This window comes from Primulina eburnea, chromosome 15, assembly GCF_022965805.1.
Source record: "Primulina eburnea isolate SZY01 chromosome 15, ASM2296580v1, whole genome shotgun sequence".
NCBI classification, from domain to species: Eukaryota; Viridiplantae; Streptophyta; class Magnoliopsida; order Lamiales; family Gesneriaceae; genus Primulina; species Primulina eburnea.
Window position 1 is genome coordinate 7,416,654 of NC_133115.1, and position 18,060 is coordinate 7,434,713.

At 38.3% G+C, this 18,060-nt stretch overlaps 1 protein-coding gene across 1 annotated transcript; it reads left to right on the forward strand.

The window, feature by feature from the left end:
• Window positions 1-781: 781 nt before the first annotated feature.
• Window positions 782-4,825, forward strand: LOC140815427 (uncharacterized). Its single transcript, XM_073174540.1, has 3 exons — window positions 782-1,030; window positions 2,741-3,618; window positions 4,336-4,825. The coding sequence occupies exons 1-3, from the start codon at window positions 782-784 to the stop codon at window positions 4,823-4,825; spliced, it is 1,617 nt and encodes a 538-aa protein (XP_073030641.1).
• The last annotated feature ends 13,235 nt before the right edge of the window (window positions 4,826-18,060 follow it).

The following is an 18,060-nucleotide window of genomic DNA, read 5'->3' on the forward strand; positions in this document are numbered from 1 at the left end:
GAGTATCACTACATGGCAGGAGTTAGCAACCAAGTTTCTTGCAAAATATTTCCCACCTGCAAAGTCTGCACAGTTGAAAATCGAGATAAGTACTTTTAGGCAGACTGATTTTGAGCAACTATATGAGGCATGGGAGCGGTATAAGGAGTTGTTGAGAAGATGTCCAAACCATGGTTTTGAAGATTGGGTACAAATTGAATTATTTTACAATGGTTTGAATGGACAAACCAGAGGTACTGTGGATGCAGCAGCTGGTGGCACGATATTTGCAAAATCACCTGATCAAGCATATGATTTACTTGAACAGATGACCATTAACAGTTATCAGTGGCCGTCAGAAAGATCAGGAGTAAAGAAGCAAGCTGGAATTTATGCCATAGATCCTATTACCTCACTTACTGCTCAAGTTTCAGCTTTGACAAATCAAATTGCAGCAATGAATAAGACTGGTACATCAGAGGTTGAAAATGCATCGGTTGTTACTGAAGAACCACAAATTCCTGATGAGGCTCATTATATCAACAATAGGAATTTTGGTGGCTACGGAGGATATCGAGGTAACCCTCCCTCTAACACTTATCATCCTGGATTGAGAAATCATGAAAATTTTTCATATGCTAATAATAAGAATGTGTTGAATCCTCCACCGGGGTTCAATACATCAAAGGGGGAGGGAAAGCCTTCATTTGAAGATTTGGTAGGTACATTTGTTGCTGAGTCTGGAAAAAGGATGGCGAGAACTGAATCTCGTCTTGACAATATGGAGACTCACATGGGAAATATGGGTGCCACAATGAAATCTTTGGAAACGCAAATCGGACAGTTGGCCAACGCTCTAAAAGATCAGAACAAGGGGCAATTTCCCAGTAACACAGAGGTGAACCCAAAAGAGCAGTGCAAGGCAGTAACTTTGAGGAGTGGAAAAGAACTTGATGGTAAAAATTCCAATGATAAGGATGAGAAGGAGGTAACTGTTGAAGAAGTCGAAACTGAGGGTTCCAAAGCTGAAGTTGAAGTTGAACAACCTCCGGTATTTAAGCCGACTCTTCCATATCCGCTGAGGTTCAAGAAGAAGAAATTGGATGATCAATTTGCCAAATTTTTGGAGATTTTCAAGAAGATTCATATCAACATTCCATTTGCTGATGCTTTAGAGCAAATGCCAAACTATGCAAAATTCATAAAAGATGTGATGTCAAAGAAGAGAAAGTTGCATGAGTTTGAGACAGTGAAATTGACAGAAGAGTGTAGCGCCATACTTCAAAGGAAACTACCACAGAAACTCAAAGATCCAGGGAGTTTTACTATCCCTTGTGTTATTGGTGGTTCTAGAATAAATAAAGCTTTGTGTGATTTAGGTGCCAGTATTAATTTAATGCCTTTTTCTATTTACAGGACTTTAGAGCTTGGCGAGGTGAAGCCTAGCACTATTACCTTGCAGCTGGCGGATAGATCACTTACATATCCACGGGGTATAGTGGAGGATGTTCTGGTAAAGGTAGACAAATTTATATTTCCTGCTGATTTTGTCATTCTAGATATGGAAGAAGACAAGGACACCCCACTTATCTTTGGAAGGCCATTTTTGGCCACTGGAAAAGCTTTGATTGATGTGCACAAGGGTGAGCTTACATTGAGAGTAGGTGGAGAAGAAGTCATGTTCAACATCTACAACACAATTAAAGAACCAAATGAGGTAAGTACTTGTAATATCATTGATGTAATTGACTCATGTGTATCTCATGTTGGTGCAGGAAGATTGACAAAAGATTCCTTGGAGAGATGCTTGTTGGAATCGGCGTCAATACTGGATGAAGATGATTGGGATGTGCAAGAGGAATTACTTGCTCTCGATACATTGCCTATAGAAAAGATTAATGTGCATAATGTAGAATTACTTGAAGATGCAAATATAGAGGTAACAAAAGTATCCCCTGAATTGAAGGAACTTCCAAGCCACCTGTGTTATGCATTTTTAGGTGAGAAGTCGACGTATCCGGTAATTATCTCTTCCTACCTTTCATGTGATGAAAAAGATAAATTATTGAGAGTGCTGCGAAAGTATAAAACTGCTTTTGGATGGTCGATTTCTGATATTAGGGGAATTAGCCCCACTATATGCATGCATAAAATTTTGATGGAGGAGATGTATACTCCTTATGTGGATCACCAAAGGAGGTTGAACCCAGCAATGAAAGAGGTTGTAAAGAATGAGGTACTGAAATTGTTAAATGCTGGTGTAATTTATGCTATTTCTGACAGTAGCTGGGTATCTCCTGTGCAAGTTGTACCAAAAAAGGGTGGGATGACAGTGTTAAAAAATGAAAATGATGAGTTAATATCTACTCGTACTGTAACTGGTTGGCGAGTATGTATTGATTATAGAAAGTTGAACAATGCCACACGAAAAGATCATTTTCCATTGCCTTTTATTGATCAGATGCTTGATAGACTTGCAGGTTATTGTCACTACTGTTTCTTAGATGGATATTCAGGTTATAATCAAATTGCCATAGCACCAGAAGATCAGGAAAAGACAACATTCACATGCCCCTATGGCACGTTTGCCTTTAGAAGGATGCCTTTTGGACTATGTAATGCACCTGCTACTTTTCAGAGGTGTATGATGGCCATTTTTGCAGACATGGTGGAGGACATCATGGAAGTCTTCATGGATGACTTCTCGGTATTTGGCTCTTCTTTTGATCACTGTTTACATAACCTATCCCTTGTTTTGCAGAGATGCCAAGAAAAGAACCTAGTTCTTAACTGGGAGAAGTGTCACTTTATGGTCCAAGAGGGCATTGTTCTTGGACATAAAGTATCTTCTAAGGGATTAGAGGTTGACAGAGCCAAGGTGGTTGCAATTGAAAAACTCCCTCCGCCAAAGAACATTAAGGGAATAAGGAGCTTCTTAGGGCATGCCGGGTTTTATCGTAGATTTATCAAAGATTTTTCTAAGATTACTAAACCTCTGTGTAATTTGCTTGAAAAAGAATCCACCTTTATTTTTGATGATGATTGTCTGCAGGCATTTGAGAAGATCAAGAAAGCATTGGTAACTGCACCAATCATGATAGTGCCGGATTGGGAGCAACCCTTTGAGCTGATGTGCGATGCCAGTGATTATGCAGTGGGTGTGGTGTTGGGACAGAAACGTGATAAATTCTTCAGATCAATCTACTATGCAAGTCGTACCATGGATGCTGCACAGCAAAACTACACAACCACCGAAAAGGAGATGCTCGCAGTAGTATTCGCCTTTGACAAGTTTAGACCCTACTTGGTAGGTACAAAGGTAATAGTTTTCACTGATCATGCAGCTATCCGATACTTATTTGCCAAGAAGGATGCAAAGCCACGTTTGATAAGGTGGATCTTGTTGCTCCAAGAGTTTGATTTCGAGGTAAGGGATAGAAAGGGATGTGAAAATCAAGTGGCTGACCACCTGTCAAGACTTGAGCGAGAGGAGAAGGAAGAAGAGGGAGCTATACAAGAAACTTTTCCAGATGAGCAGCTCTTTGAGGTAAACTCTGTACTTCCTTGGTTTGCTGATATTGCTAATTATTTGTCTTGTGGAACCCTTCCTCCAGATCTGAATCATCACCAGAAAAAGAAGTTCTTCCATGATATCAAATTTTTCTTTTGGGATGATCCTTGTGTGTATAAGAGATGTGCTGACCAAGTGATTAGGAGATGTGTTGATGGAGAAGATGCACAAAAAATTTTAGAACAATGTCATTCATCACCGTATGGTGGACATTTTGGGGTAACAAGAACAGCAGCTAAGGTATTGCAATCAGGTTTTTACTGGCCTACTTTGTTCAAAGATAGCTATACCTTAGTGAAATCATGTGATAGGTGCCAAAGGTTAGGGAACATTTCTAGGCGTCACGAATTACCATTGACAAATATTTTGGAAGTAGAACTTTTTGATGTCTGGGGCATAGATTTCATGGGACCTTTTCCCCCTTCTTTTGGTCAATCTTACATATTATTAGCTGTAGATTATGTTTCGAAATGGGTGGAAGCAATCGCCACCAGTACTAACGATGCTCGTATTGTAGTTAAATTTGTGCACAAGAACATTTTCACAAGGTTTGGAACACCAAGAGCTATCATAAGTGATGAAGGTACGCACTTTTGCAATAAAATTTTCAATTCACTAATGGCTAAATACAATGTGAAGCACAAAGTGGCATTGGCATATCATCCTCAGTCAAACGGACAAGCTGAAATATCCAACCGGGAAATCAAACAAATCTTAGAAAAGACTGTCAATACAAACCGGAAGGATTGGGCTATAAAGTTGGATGATGCACTGTGGGCTTATAGGACAGCATTCAAGACACCTATAGGAATGTCTCCATATAGGTTGGTTTTTGGTAAAGCCTGTCACTTGCCGCTGGAATTGGAGCATCGAGCATTCTGGGCAGTTAAGAAGTTCAATTTTGACTTGAAAGCCGCTGGTGATGAAAGAAAATTACAGTTAAACGAAATGGAGGAGTTCCGCAATGAAGCCTACGAAAATGCCAAGATTTATAAAGAACAGACCAAAAAGTGGCATGATAAGCTCATTGTACGAAAGGAACTAAAACCAGGACAACAAGTACTCTTGTTCAATTCCCGTCTTAAGTTGTTTCCTGGTAAGTTGAAATCGCGTTGGTCAGGCCCATTTTTGGTGGAGACAGTGTATCCTCATGGGGCGATTGAGCTAAAATGCAGTGATGGGAGGACTTTCAAGGTGAACGGCCAAAGAGTTAAACCATATTATGGAAATGAAGTAAGGCACCTTGACAACATTCCTTTGGGCGGATCAACTTGATATAGACTGATGGTAGTCAGGCTGATGACGTTAAACCAAGCGCTTACTGGGAGGCAACCCAATTCTTTGTTTCTTGTTTGCATTGTGATTTCAGTTTTGATTTTATTTTAATCATGTTATTTTTAGTTGTGTATTTTTAATATAGTGTATGCTTATATCTTCCCAAATTTAATGAATCCCAATTGTTTTCTTTTCAGGAATGAAAATTTGAGAAGAAAATATTTTGACGAAACAGGAGCGCCCTTACAGTCTCATGAGCACTGCACCTATGCTTGAGGTGCATTCAAAATACAGAAAATTCGAAGCAGGAGTGCACCCGCAGCACAAAAACAGCGCCCCCGCGCTAGGAATGCCGAGTTGACACCGCCCCCGCGGTGCGTACACTACCGCACCCGCGGTGTGATGTAGGAAGAAATGCACGTACATGCCGAACACACAGCGCACCCGCGTTGCTTAAGTTTCTGCCCCTGCGCTAAACTGCCGAGACAAGAGCGCGCCCGCGCCCCTTAGCATACCGCACCCGCGCTGAGTCAATGGAAAAATTCATGCAAATGCCGAGAAAATAGCGCACCCGCGCTACTCTAAGACCGCTCCCGCGCTGTTAGTTCGAACAAAGCAACGCGCCCGCGGTGCTTCCATTACCGCACCCGCGGTGCTTCCTTTTTAAGACACAATCGGGATTTCTTCTTCATTACCGAAACTCACACTCAAGAAAACCCACTTCCACATTTTCGAAATCCCTACTCCAAACACAACTCATACACCAAATTCTTGTTCTTCTTTCAACAAATTCATCACTACAACTAACAAATCTTCACACATTCCATCAAATACCTCATTTCTTTACATCAAATTCACAAATCCAACCTAGGGTTAAAAAAAAAAGGTTTCGAAAATCTTTCAAGATTTGAGTGGAGCTTTGAATTAATTCTTCAAGAAACATTTCAATACACTCAAGGTGAGCCAATTCATTGCATATTTGTTGGAAAATTCGAGATTGTTGGTGTTAGTGGCTATAGAAGGAATTATTGGTGAATACATTCTTCATTTTGGGGATATTGTTCATTGATTGTTGTGTATATTGTTGTGTTGTGAATATTATTTGTATTGAGTTTGGGGGAGTAAAAAAATCATTGAATTGTGAGAATTGGGTTGAAGTAAAGTTGGTGTTTGCAAGGTGTTTGACAAAATGCCATTAAAAAGAAAATCATCAAAAGGTGCTTCATCCTCATCAAGGGTGAATTATGATGCGACTCGGTTTTATAATGAGAGGGCGGAGGAACAATATGGGAAGATTTTTAATAGAAGCATTATTAAAGAGAGGGGATTTGATCTTAGTGCCCCTGATACACAAATTGAACAAATGCTTAGGGATCGACAGTGGGAGGAGTTTGGAAGACAGCCACAGGATGCTGTCATATCACTGGTGAGAGAGTTCTACGCTAACTTAAAGGTTAGATATGATCGGTTAGTGGTGTTTGTGAGAGGTAAAGATGTCGCTTTTGATGCACGTACAATCAACACTATATATGGCTTTCCTGAAATCATGCACGACGAGTACGAAGAATATAGAAATGGGCATGTTGATTATGACAGTATTCTTCAGACTATATGTATACAGGGAGCCGAATGGCGAATGAGAGACAATGTGCACTTGAGCCTCGCAAAGTCTGACCTCAAGGAAATGGCCAAATATTGGTATTCTTTCATTTCTGCGAGAATCAAACCTACCGAACACACAACGACCGTTATCAAGGAGAGGGCCATCCTCATTTTTTGCATCATAACAGGAAAAACAATTGACTTAGGTCGATTGCTTCAGAATTCAATTTATGATTATGCAAGTGGCAACTCTCCGAGTGGACTTCTCCACCCCTCTCTCATCACCATATTGTGCCAACATGCGGGAGTGATTTGGGCTCCAAATGAAGAAGTTCTGAAGCCGAAAAATCCTATTGTGATAGCTCAGGCATTTATGGGAGTCAGAAATGATCAGGCTGAAGCACGTAGAGCTCAAAGGGCATTCAATCAGAGGGCTGCAGAGAGACGTGACCAAGCCCAAGCTCAAGAGCCACAGCCGCAGCAAAGACATAGGAGAAATCGGTTGAATCAGTTGGAAGAGGATATGAGGGTACAACGCCAAGAGATGGATGCTTTTCGGTATAGGACCGATACATTCATGGATTACATGATGGATTTCACTACGGTGTTGGCTCAGCAGTTCCCATCTGCTTCTACTTCAGGACATCCATTTCCACCTCCTCCACAGTGGCCACCTGTCTACCACCCGCCAGAGTTCCAACAACAACCCAACCCTGATGACGATGAAGAGGATGATGGCAATGACCACTGACGGTCGTTGCCCAGTGTATGTGCATTTCCTTATTTTTCATACCTATTTACATCGAGGACGATGCACATGATTAAGTTTGGGGGAGAGTTATTTTATTCTATCTTTGTGTGTTTTGTTTATTTAGAGTGTTTATTTGTTTATTTGCTTTTGTGTGTTTATTTACTTAATGTATTTTTGTGTTTAATTTTTTTTGGTTTATTTTGTGTGTTTGTAGTATTTTTAGTCATGAAAAGTTTAATGAATTGGCCAATGATGAAATTTTTTTTAGAAAATCAATGTCATGCATCAAATTCATGTTAATTGACCACTTTGAAAATTTAGAGAATAATCATGAGATTTGGTGAGTTTGAGACTTAAAATTTCTATAAAACTTTGTGATTTTTATTTTGACATTGAAATAAAATTTTTGCAAACATATAAATGATTTAGGCAATCTTTGAATTCATTTGGGCCATGTATATTATTCATAAACATTCATTTGAAGCCCTTTTGAGGCTATATGAGAAAAGAGTTGTGTTTTCTTTTAATTTCTTTGGAAGCCAAGCACATTTCTTTTTGAATATATATGTATTTGGTTGATGCATTGAGACATCATTTTCACGATGATTAGAAGTCTACTCTTTGACGGTGAATTGAGATTTTGTCTAGAACTATCCAAACATCACTCGAGGCGAAATACGGACAAATTATGATTTAGGAATGATTTAGGTGATTTTTGGATCGATTGAGCCTTTCAAGCTACCAAATAAATTAATTTATCATTTGTCACCTCTTTGTACTTATATGAATTTGAATGGCACACTTAAATATGTGTAAAAGACCCCCATTCAAATATTTTTTCAAGAATCCCACAAATTACCAACCTTTTGAATATCTTATACAATTAATTCCTACCTTCTCAAGGGAGTAAGAATTTGAAAGAAATCGATTTTCTTCTACAAAAGAAAAATGACTAATGATACATTGTTGAAAATTGGAGAAAAAAAGAAAAAAAAAAAAAAGAGATGAGATGAATAAAGAAAAGAAGAAGATAAAAATTGGAAATTGAAAGAAATAGTGGAGTGTGCAAAAGAGAAGAAATTCAATTTACTCCCTTATTTGAACTCCTAGACTTTATTTGTAGCCATGAACCGAGCCTAACATTATAACCATTAAAAATCCTATTAACCTAGTCATATTTGTCCAATATACTAGTGGAGAGTGATTGGGAGGATCTAGCCTATGGACAATCGATAAACACCGTCATTGAGTAAGAATTTTGGTCAATTTTTCACACACCTCATTGCATCAAATAATCATTGGGTATCCATTTCTTGAATGAATATTGTTTTGAACCCAATTTTTTACCGAAAAAGACCTTGTGATATGTGTTTGTAAAAATTTGAAATCAGTTGATAATGATTTGAAACATGGTTGAAGAGATTTGAAGTTAGAGAACAAACCAATCACATGATTTTATCCGGATAAACAAGTGGTTAGATTGACTTGAATTGTAAATGCATGATGGATTTTGAAATTATGTTGAGGCCAAGTTCTTTAAAATATTTCATGACTTGTTTGTTGTTTGTTTGATTGTTTATTTTTGTTGTTTTATTTTGCTCGGGACTAGCAAAATCTTAAGTTTGGGGGAGTTTGATAAGTGCAATTTATTGTACTTTTATTACTTGTTTTTAACTTGGAGTTTTGTGATTTTTGAGCAGGTTTTATTTGATATGTTGTTGTTTTTGTTATTGTAGTTTGGAAGCTTAGAAATGAGAGTTTGAAGTGATATAGTGATGAATTAGAGGTACAAAGGAAAACTAGACACGAGAGTTACCGCACCCGCGCCACAGCAAGCAGCGCCCCCGCGCTACCTGCTCGAACACACACCGCCCCCGCGCTGCGTACACGAGCGCCCCCGCGCCAGTTGCCGATGCATTACCGCACCCGCGGTCATGCAAGCGCCGCACCCGCGCTGTGACTTCCGCAGCAAATGATTTCTTGGCGAACAAACACCGCACCCGCGGTCTTACTATCACCGCACCTGCGGTCATGCACAAACATTCCTCCGGAAATTGTGAAACTTTGAAGACTTTGAGGAAATGGAGGGGAGAATGGTGTGCTACGTGATAGATCTTGTCTAGACTATAAAAGGTGTCTCTTTTTCATCATCTAGGTATGGAGAAAAACTAGAAAAAGGGTGGAGGCTATAAAGAACAAGATAAAAGATCAAGATCATCATCTTCAACAATTTCTTGTGCATCTTGGGACAAAATCTTCATACACTCCAAAACTCTTGTTCTAAGTTCTTTCTTTCTTTTATTTTGATATGTTTTGTTTAATATTTATGTGTTGTTGTTTTATTTTCCTTATTATGAACTAAATCTTAATTCTAGAGGGATGATGGAACAAAACTAGAAACCATGTGTGATGATTTATGATTTATGCTATATGAGATTTCCTTATTGTTCATTTGTATGTTTCTAATTTTAATGCTTTCAATTTACTGGCCATATCTTGAATGATGATTATGTTTATAAATTATCACTTGGAAAAGGGAATTTATAAACAAGAAAGGGAAAAATACATCAATAGTATTTTTATAGTTCGGGAGGACATATAGTGCTATTGAAGCCATTAAAAGATTTGAGTGATTATTGTGTTATTTAATTTTAGATTGTTGATGGGGACGTTACAATCTTTTGTTAGATAATTAGTATCTACTTAGCACTCGGGAGAGGGAGTAGATGATTTTTAGAATTCTTAGCTAATGAATAAGAAGGGCAAATATAATATAGCTACACAAAATACACATGGTGGATAGTTGCGTGAAATCGGACCTCTAGATCTTTTATTCTATTGTTGTTCACTATTATTTGGTACTATAATTCAATTTAGTTTTAAATCTAGTTATTGGTATAAACAACTTCGTCAATTGATTTTTCTAAATAAAATCAAGACTATTTTAATTACAAGCATTAATATAAATTTAAAAATACATTCCTCGTGGGATCGACACTTGTACTCAAAATTACATTTTACTATAACTTGACGTTGTGCACTTGCAAGCAATTAAGAAAACACGCAACAATTTTTTCAAAGAGAAGTGTGTGTTCTTAAACAATTCAAGAACACAAAAATGGAGAAAAACTTGAGAGAAAAGGTGAGCAATATTTCGGCCATGTGTGTTGTAGAATGAGGGAGGAGAATCTAGTCTTGGGGTTGCAAAAAGTTGATACAAAAAGTTGCATGCCAACCATTATTTTAATCAAAAATATTCCCCAACTCTTCACCTCCCATGCATGCATATAATATAGTTTTTAATCAAATTAAAAACTTTGGACTAAATTTAATTATCTCAAACACATTTGAAACTAATTAAACATTACTTGAATTTACCCAAGTCCCACTAGTTAAATAATTATTTTAATTGAGCTCTACAAGACTCAATATAATTTAATTAATTCAACACTTGAATTAATTTAATTATTTGGACTCTACTAGGTCTACTAGTGTTTAATTAATTCAACACTTGAATTAATTTATTTAGTCCATAATAATGTTTATGAAAATCACAATTTTTCAATTACATTATTCACTTGGCCAAATTTTAATTTAGGAACACTTCCATAAATCAAAATTTACATTTCTCTCATAGAAGTCATACTTCTATTTTTCTTTGCACTTATAAACTCATTTATAAGTCGTTCAACACATTGAACTATTTTCTCCTTTATAGAAGTCATACTTCTAATTTTCCTTACGCTTATAAACTCCTTTATAAGCCGTTCAACACATTGAACTATTTTCTCCTTTATAGAAGTCATACTTCTAATTTTCCTTACGCTTATAAACTCCTTTATAAGCCGTTCAACACATTGAACTATTTTTACTTCTCATCGGGATTTACAAAGCCAGTACTTGTGTGGCCCTCAATGGTTCATTGATACAACTAGCCGTGGGTTCACATCTCCATGTGATTCGGACTAAACATGTCCTTATTCGAGCATACCCCAATTGCTCCATTCTTACTTATCAACTCCTTGATAGTAAGAACGTCAGAACTCAAGTCTGATAGTACCCAACCAATCACGTTAAACGCCTAGCAGCATCGCTTACGTGATTCCCTAGGTATCACATGATAGTGCATGCAAGAACCATTCAATTATGGTTAGCGTACAGTACGGTCCCTTCAACTCATATATCCCGATCGATTCGACAACCATTGGTTTATCGAGAGTTGTCAATGAATCGATACTATGTGTCATGTCGTAGTTGCATCGATGGTGTAATCTATGAAACACCTTTCATAATTACAACCATACTCTGGCCAGAGATTTCGATCTACATACACATGATAACACATAGGATATCCATACCCGAAGGTAAGCGGTGAATCCCCGACTACAATGCATCGACTCCTATGTGTTTCGACAGAACACCCAACCTTGCCACCTGATGACCCCATGAGAGTCGGTAAACAAGTCAAAGTGTAATTCTAGCACATAGAGTCTCAATGTTGTCCCGGGTCATAAGGACTAATTCTGTACAACCATAAACCAGGACTTTTCCACTCGATAAGTGAGAACCACTTGGAAAGTCCTTTTATGGAGGGTTGTTCAGTGCACTCTACAAGGAGCACCTATCTGCATGTTCGGACATCACAATGTCCCCTACCAATGAAACATGGTACTCACATCGCAGATACCAGTCTCTAACTCGAGCGGCCTATATCCTTCTTAGTGGCGGCTGAATCGACTAGGAACCGTTTAGAATATACAGTATTACAAATATGAGTTTCATGATACTCATCATATGAGCATCTCATATTCTTTCTACTATTTGTATATTCAAGGGCTTTATCTATGCAGCTAGCATGGGTATACAGATAAAGATTCGCCAAAATAATAATTTCAAATATTATTAAAATAAAGATTGCTTATACATAGAGTTTCATTGTGAACACTCGGCCAACACTTGGCTTGACGGGCACCTACTCTAAAAATCTCCCACTTGCACTAGAGCCAACTACCCATATGCTAAAAACCCATTGATTCGCGATGCTTGTCGAATAATGGTCCAGGTAAAGGCCTAATTAGTGGATCAACAACATAATCTGCGGAGCCGACTTTGTCAATAGACACTACTCTTCTTTCCACAATCTCTCCGAGGATGTGGTACCTTTTCAATACTTGTTTGGATTTCTGATGAGACCTAGGCTCCTTTGCTTGAGCTATAGCTCCCGTGTTGTCACACAACACCGGGACAGGAGCAACTCCATTAGGAATGACGTCCAACTCTTAGACGAAATTCCTTATCCAAACAGCCTCCCTTGCTGCATCTGATGCAGCAATGTATTCGGCCTCTGTGCTGGAATCCGTAATATTGTCTTGCTTGGAACTCTTCCAAGAGACAGCAGCACCGTTGAGCATGAATACAAACCTAGAGGTTGACTTCGAGTCTTCGATATCGCTTTGGAAGCTAGAGTCGGTATAGCCTTCCAATTTTAGTTCTCCACCCCATAGACCAAGAACAATTTGTTGGTCCTTCTCAACTACTTGAGAATGTCTTTCACATCTTTCCAGTGTGGAAGACCATGGTTCGATTGATATCTACTCACTACACTTAGTGCGAAAGCCACGTCAAGACGTGTAGATATCATCCCATACATGATGCTACCAATTGCCGAAGCATACGGAATGCGTGTCATCGCCACTATCTCTGCATCAGTCTTGGGAGACAGACTTGGATAGGGACACGCCATGACACATTGGTAGATGTCCTTTCATGGACTCATCCATCGAGAACCGCTTCACGATGGTATCATGTATGTGGACTGGGTGAGACCAAGCAATCTTCTCGATCTATCTCAATAGATCTGTATTCCCAATACAAAAGATGCTTCACCCAAGTCGTGCATCGAGAACCTACTCGCTAACCATATCTTAGTTGATTGCAACATTCCTACATCATTCCCAATGAGTAGAATGTCATCAACATTCAACACCATGAATGTCACAACACTCCCACTGACCCTCTTATACACATAGGGTTCCTCAGGATTCTTAGTAAATCAAACTATTTGATTGTACTGTCGAATCTGAGGTTCCAACTCCTAGATGCCTGTTTTAGATCATAAATAGATCTTTGAAGTTTGCATACCATATGCTTACTTCCGATAGATGTAAACCCTCCAGGTTTGAGACATGTAAATAACTTTCTTAAAATCCCCATTAAGAAAGACTGTCTTAACATCCATCTACCATATCTCACAGTCATACCATGCAGCTATGGCTAGCAAAATCCTTATGGACTTGAACATTGCGATTGGGAAAAGGTTTCCTCAAAGTCAACTCCTTGTCTTTGAGTACATCCTTTTGCCACCAATCGCGCCTTGAAGGTTAATACCTTCCCATCCGCCCCAAGTCCCTATGGGAACAGTTCCCTCAGGTGGATCCACAAGATCCTACACTTGGTTCGAATGCATGGAATTCATCTCAGATTCCATTGCTTCAAGCCACTTGGATGAATCGGCATCCGATAACGCTTTCTTGAAGGTCCTTGGATCACATCCATGGTTAGGCTCATCATGGCCCTCTTCAAGAAGCTGACCATACCTCATAGGTGGTCTCGAGAGTCTCTCGGATATTTTAGGAGCTTGTATCTCCTCTCTTGGCTCATCGGGTGTGGGTTCCATAATTGTGGGTTTCTCTCGAACCTCTTCGAGTTCTATCATCTCCCTTTTTCTATCCAATAGAAAATCCTTTTCCCAAAAAGGTTGCATTCCTAGAAACAAACACTTTTGTTTCTTGGGGATGATAGAAATGATATCCAACTTAATTCCTTGGATATCCCACAAAGTAACATAAAATGGATCAACAATCCAATTTATCTCCCACTACCTGCTTCATATAAGCAGGGCTCCCCATATTCTAAGATAAGAATATTTGGGTGGCTTACCCATCCATATCTCATATGGTGTATGCCTTTTTGAATGGACATTTAGTAGAATATCTTTTAATTTTAAGTTATAGAGATCGTTTTCAAGTTCTCAAGTACCGTTTAAACATTCATTCTTGTAAATGTTGCAAACACCTTTGCTAAATAAACAAGAATATCCATTTTTATCACAATAGAAATGGAAACAATGTTTTACATCAAACAGGTACAAACAAAACATCTCTTAAAATTAACTTAAAAATCAATGTTTGACAATAAGTAAACATTTCTTAAGGTCTTGGCAGCAACTCTTGCTCCATTGCCCATCCTCAAGAAGGTCACACCTTCTCTAAGCTTCCTACTTCTTCCCATCACCTGTAACCCATTACAGAGATGTGATTCACAACCGGTATCTAATACCCAAGAAGTAGAGTTAATTAAAATGTTTACTTAAATTTAGAACATACCGTTTCCAGAACACTTCTAGGCAAGATATTCTTTGCAATTACGTCTCCAATGTCCAGGCTTCTTGCAGTGATGACATACATCATTAGTCTTGTCAGCCTTAACTGGTCTGGCTGCCTCAACAGGGTTCGGAGATTGCCTCAACAAGGGCACGTTCTTCTCGGGACGTTGGAAAGAACTCTTCTTTCCCTTCCCATGTGGATCAATCTTCGTACCAGATGAAGAACCCACATAAAGAACCAACTTCTCTTTCTTGATGGTGGATTCAAACGTAACAAGCATGTTCACCAACTCCTTAAGGGTCGGTTCCATCTTGTTCATGTTGAAATTCACCACAAAAGGATCAAATGAGCTAGGCAGTGATAACAGCAACACGTCGGTGGTCAACTCCGAAGGCAAGATCAGATCCATGCCAACGAGCTTGTCCACGAGTCCGATCACCTTTAGGCCATGCTCATGGACCGAGGTCCAATCTCGCATGCGCAAAGTGATCAGCTCCTTGACGGTAGCATGCCTAAGAGGACGCGTTTGCTCTCCAAAGAGCTCTTTGAGATGCAAATGAATGTCAGCAGCACTCTTTGCACCCTCAAAACGTCTCTGTAGCTCATCGTTCATAGAAGTCAACATATAACACCTGGCTATCAAGTCATGGTCACACCATTCCTTGTAAGCCTGCAATTCCTCAGGATTGCAGTCAGTCGGAGCCTCAACAGGGGGCGACTGAGTTAGTGTATATGTTACCCTTTCCGAATTTAAGACTATTTTCAAATTTCTTAGCCAAGTGAGGTAATTAGGTCCAGTTAATATGTGTTTGTCGAGTATTATAGATATCGAATTGCGCATCGAAGACATTGTCGATTTGTACTGAAAAGTAAAAACAGATAAATGTTGATGACTATTTTAAATATTTAATAAGATATGAAGTTTGGACTTATACTTCATAAATATTTGCTCCCACTGTTTTGACATCTTTCACTACCCTCTAGTGAAAACGGGAAACTCCTTTCCTCAGTAGGTACGTAAGGTCCAATTAGCGAATTGTGATCCCGAATAATATCAGCCAATCACAATTCCTAAAAGGTAGTTTCCAATTGCATCACAATGCAACCCTCCACGTAAACTTTTGTCTCACGTTTGATTAGGACCCAATAATATGACGTCGTTCATCTTCACGTGTCAAGCCTTACCCATCGATGTTGAACCTTAATGGACGGTCGCCATGAGTTCCCTCAATAATATGAGCCGAAATCATGGGAGTTCCACGTAGTTCACATCACCATGTCAATGGATGTCACAGCTTTCCGGCACTCGAGGCTCCCCCAATAATATGAGCCGAGCCCCGAGTACGGGTAGCGTTCATCATGCACCCATTGTCGATGGAAGACAAGGAAATTATAAACAAATTTATAATTCCCCTTTTCGGGCTTGATATTAATTTTGAATCTTATTCAAAATGAGGGTTTTTAATTTTGAAAGGTCTCATCATTAATTTTATTTTAAAAGCTCGCCATGTTTGATCGTATGTTTGCCGGATTCATGCAACTTTGTTATTATAATAATAATAACGCACATACTCATTATTTATAACATATCATGCATATATTATAAATAGAAAACAGTACAAGGATGATCAATTGCCCCAACTCTAATGGCCCGTGTGAGCCAAACACGGGCCTAGGTCCAATCCTAGGGTAAATGCACGGGATGCAATGCAACTAAATTATTACATTAGCATCCAATATTACATGTCTTCGATCTTCATAATCACCAAGGCCACCATCTTCCAATCTTGATCTTCCCCTATTCTAATATTTACAAATAAATATCCATGGCACATAGGGATACATCTCATGGGGTGGGAACGGGCCATAAACCAAGCCCACTTTAAATTGATAATTATTACAATCATACAACACAAATATCCTAGCATACACCTAGCAAATTGGGCTTGGGCTTTTGATCATCCTTCATGCATAATATCACATATCATACACCATCAAATAATTATCACTATAATTAATTGATCCAATATTATATATCTTGATCCAATCACTAACCGCCACAATTATAAATTAAATTAACAAAGTATACAAACACCTTTGTCTACTTTCAAATTAATTTATTTACAATCGAATTTCTTGTAAATCACCATTTACTATAAATAATTGAAGTCCTACTTCAATTATTTATTTTATGAGAAAATATGTGCAACAATTGTAAATTTAAACTTAAGGGCCCAAAACCCATTTTTCACCAAAAATACTTAGGCCCATTTAAATTTCACAAATAATGTTGTCCATCCAATGGCCCAACATCTCAAGGCCCATGACACTAAGATTGTCCAAAACACTTTTGGAAACCTTAGCCGTCATCGCCGTCGCCGGAGCTCCGTCGCCGGATTCCGGCAACAACAAAAAATTTTTTTTTTTTATTTTAAAAGCTGAATATTTCGGGCAGCCCCTCGGGCTGCCCTATGCTGCCCGAAATTTTGGGGCTGCCCGAAAAACATTTTTTTTTTTTTTTGTTTTTCTTCAAAAAATTTCGGCCTTCACCATACACGCACCAAAAAATTTCTCAAGCGGTTAGAAATCGATCTCAACATAATATTACGTAAATATTACACAAAATCCGTAACCTTAGCTCGGATACCACTTGAAAGCGGACCGGTTACGGTGGCCCGAAAAGCAACGGAAGCAAAAATTCGAAATTTTGAGGCACAAATTTCAGCCACCCCAATTTAAATCTTGTGTAATATTTACAAAATCAAAAACATACATAGGATGTTTAGAAGTTTTACCTATCAACTTTAAAAAGTTGATGTTGGCTCCAACTTTGTTGTCAAACAACAAAGCTCTTCAAGGCATGAAGATCTACAAGCTCCTCCTCCAAATCCTTGAAAAATTTCCTTCAAATTAGGCCCACCACCAACTAGGTAGATCCCCTCACAATTTGCACTAGAAAAATGTGAGGATTTTTTCAAAGAGAAGTGTGTGTTCTTAAACAATTCAAGAACACAAAAATGAGAAAAACTTGAGAGAAAAGGTGAGCAATATTTCGGCCATGTGTGTTGTAGAATGAGGGAGGAGAATCTAGTCTTGGGGTTGCAAAAAGTTGATACAAAAAGTTGCATGCCAACCATTATTTTAATCAAAAGTATTCCCCAACTCTTCACCTCCCATGCATGCATATAATATAGTTTTTAATCAAATTAAAAACTTTGGACTAAATTTAATTATCTCAAACACATTTGAGACTAATTAAACATTACTTGAATTTACCCAAGTCCCACTAGTTAAATAATTATTTTAATTGAGCTCTACAAGACTCAATATAATTTAATTAATTCAACACTTGAATTAATTTAATTATTTGGACTCTACTAGGTCTACTAGTGTTTAATTAATTCAACACTTGAATTAATTTATTTAGTCCATAATAATGTTTATGAAAATCACAATTTTTCAATTACATTATTCACTTGGCCAAATTTTAATTTAGG

Coding starts and splice junctions, on each gene's coding strand:
- LOC140815427 (XM_073174540.1), top strand. CDS start 782: ATGGGTGCCACAATGAAATCTTTGGAAACGCAAATCGGACAGTTGGCC. Junction 1,031..2,740: donor TTGAAGTTGAACAACCTCCG/GTATTTAAGCCG, acceptor CTTGTTTTGCAG/AGATGCCAAGAAAAGAACCT. Junction 3,619..4,335: donor AATCATCACCAGAAAAAGAA/GTTCTTCCATGA, acceptor GTGGGCTTATAG/GACAGCATTCAAGACACCTA.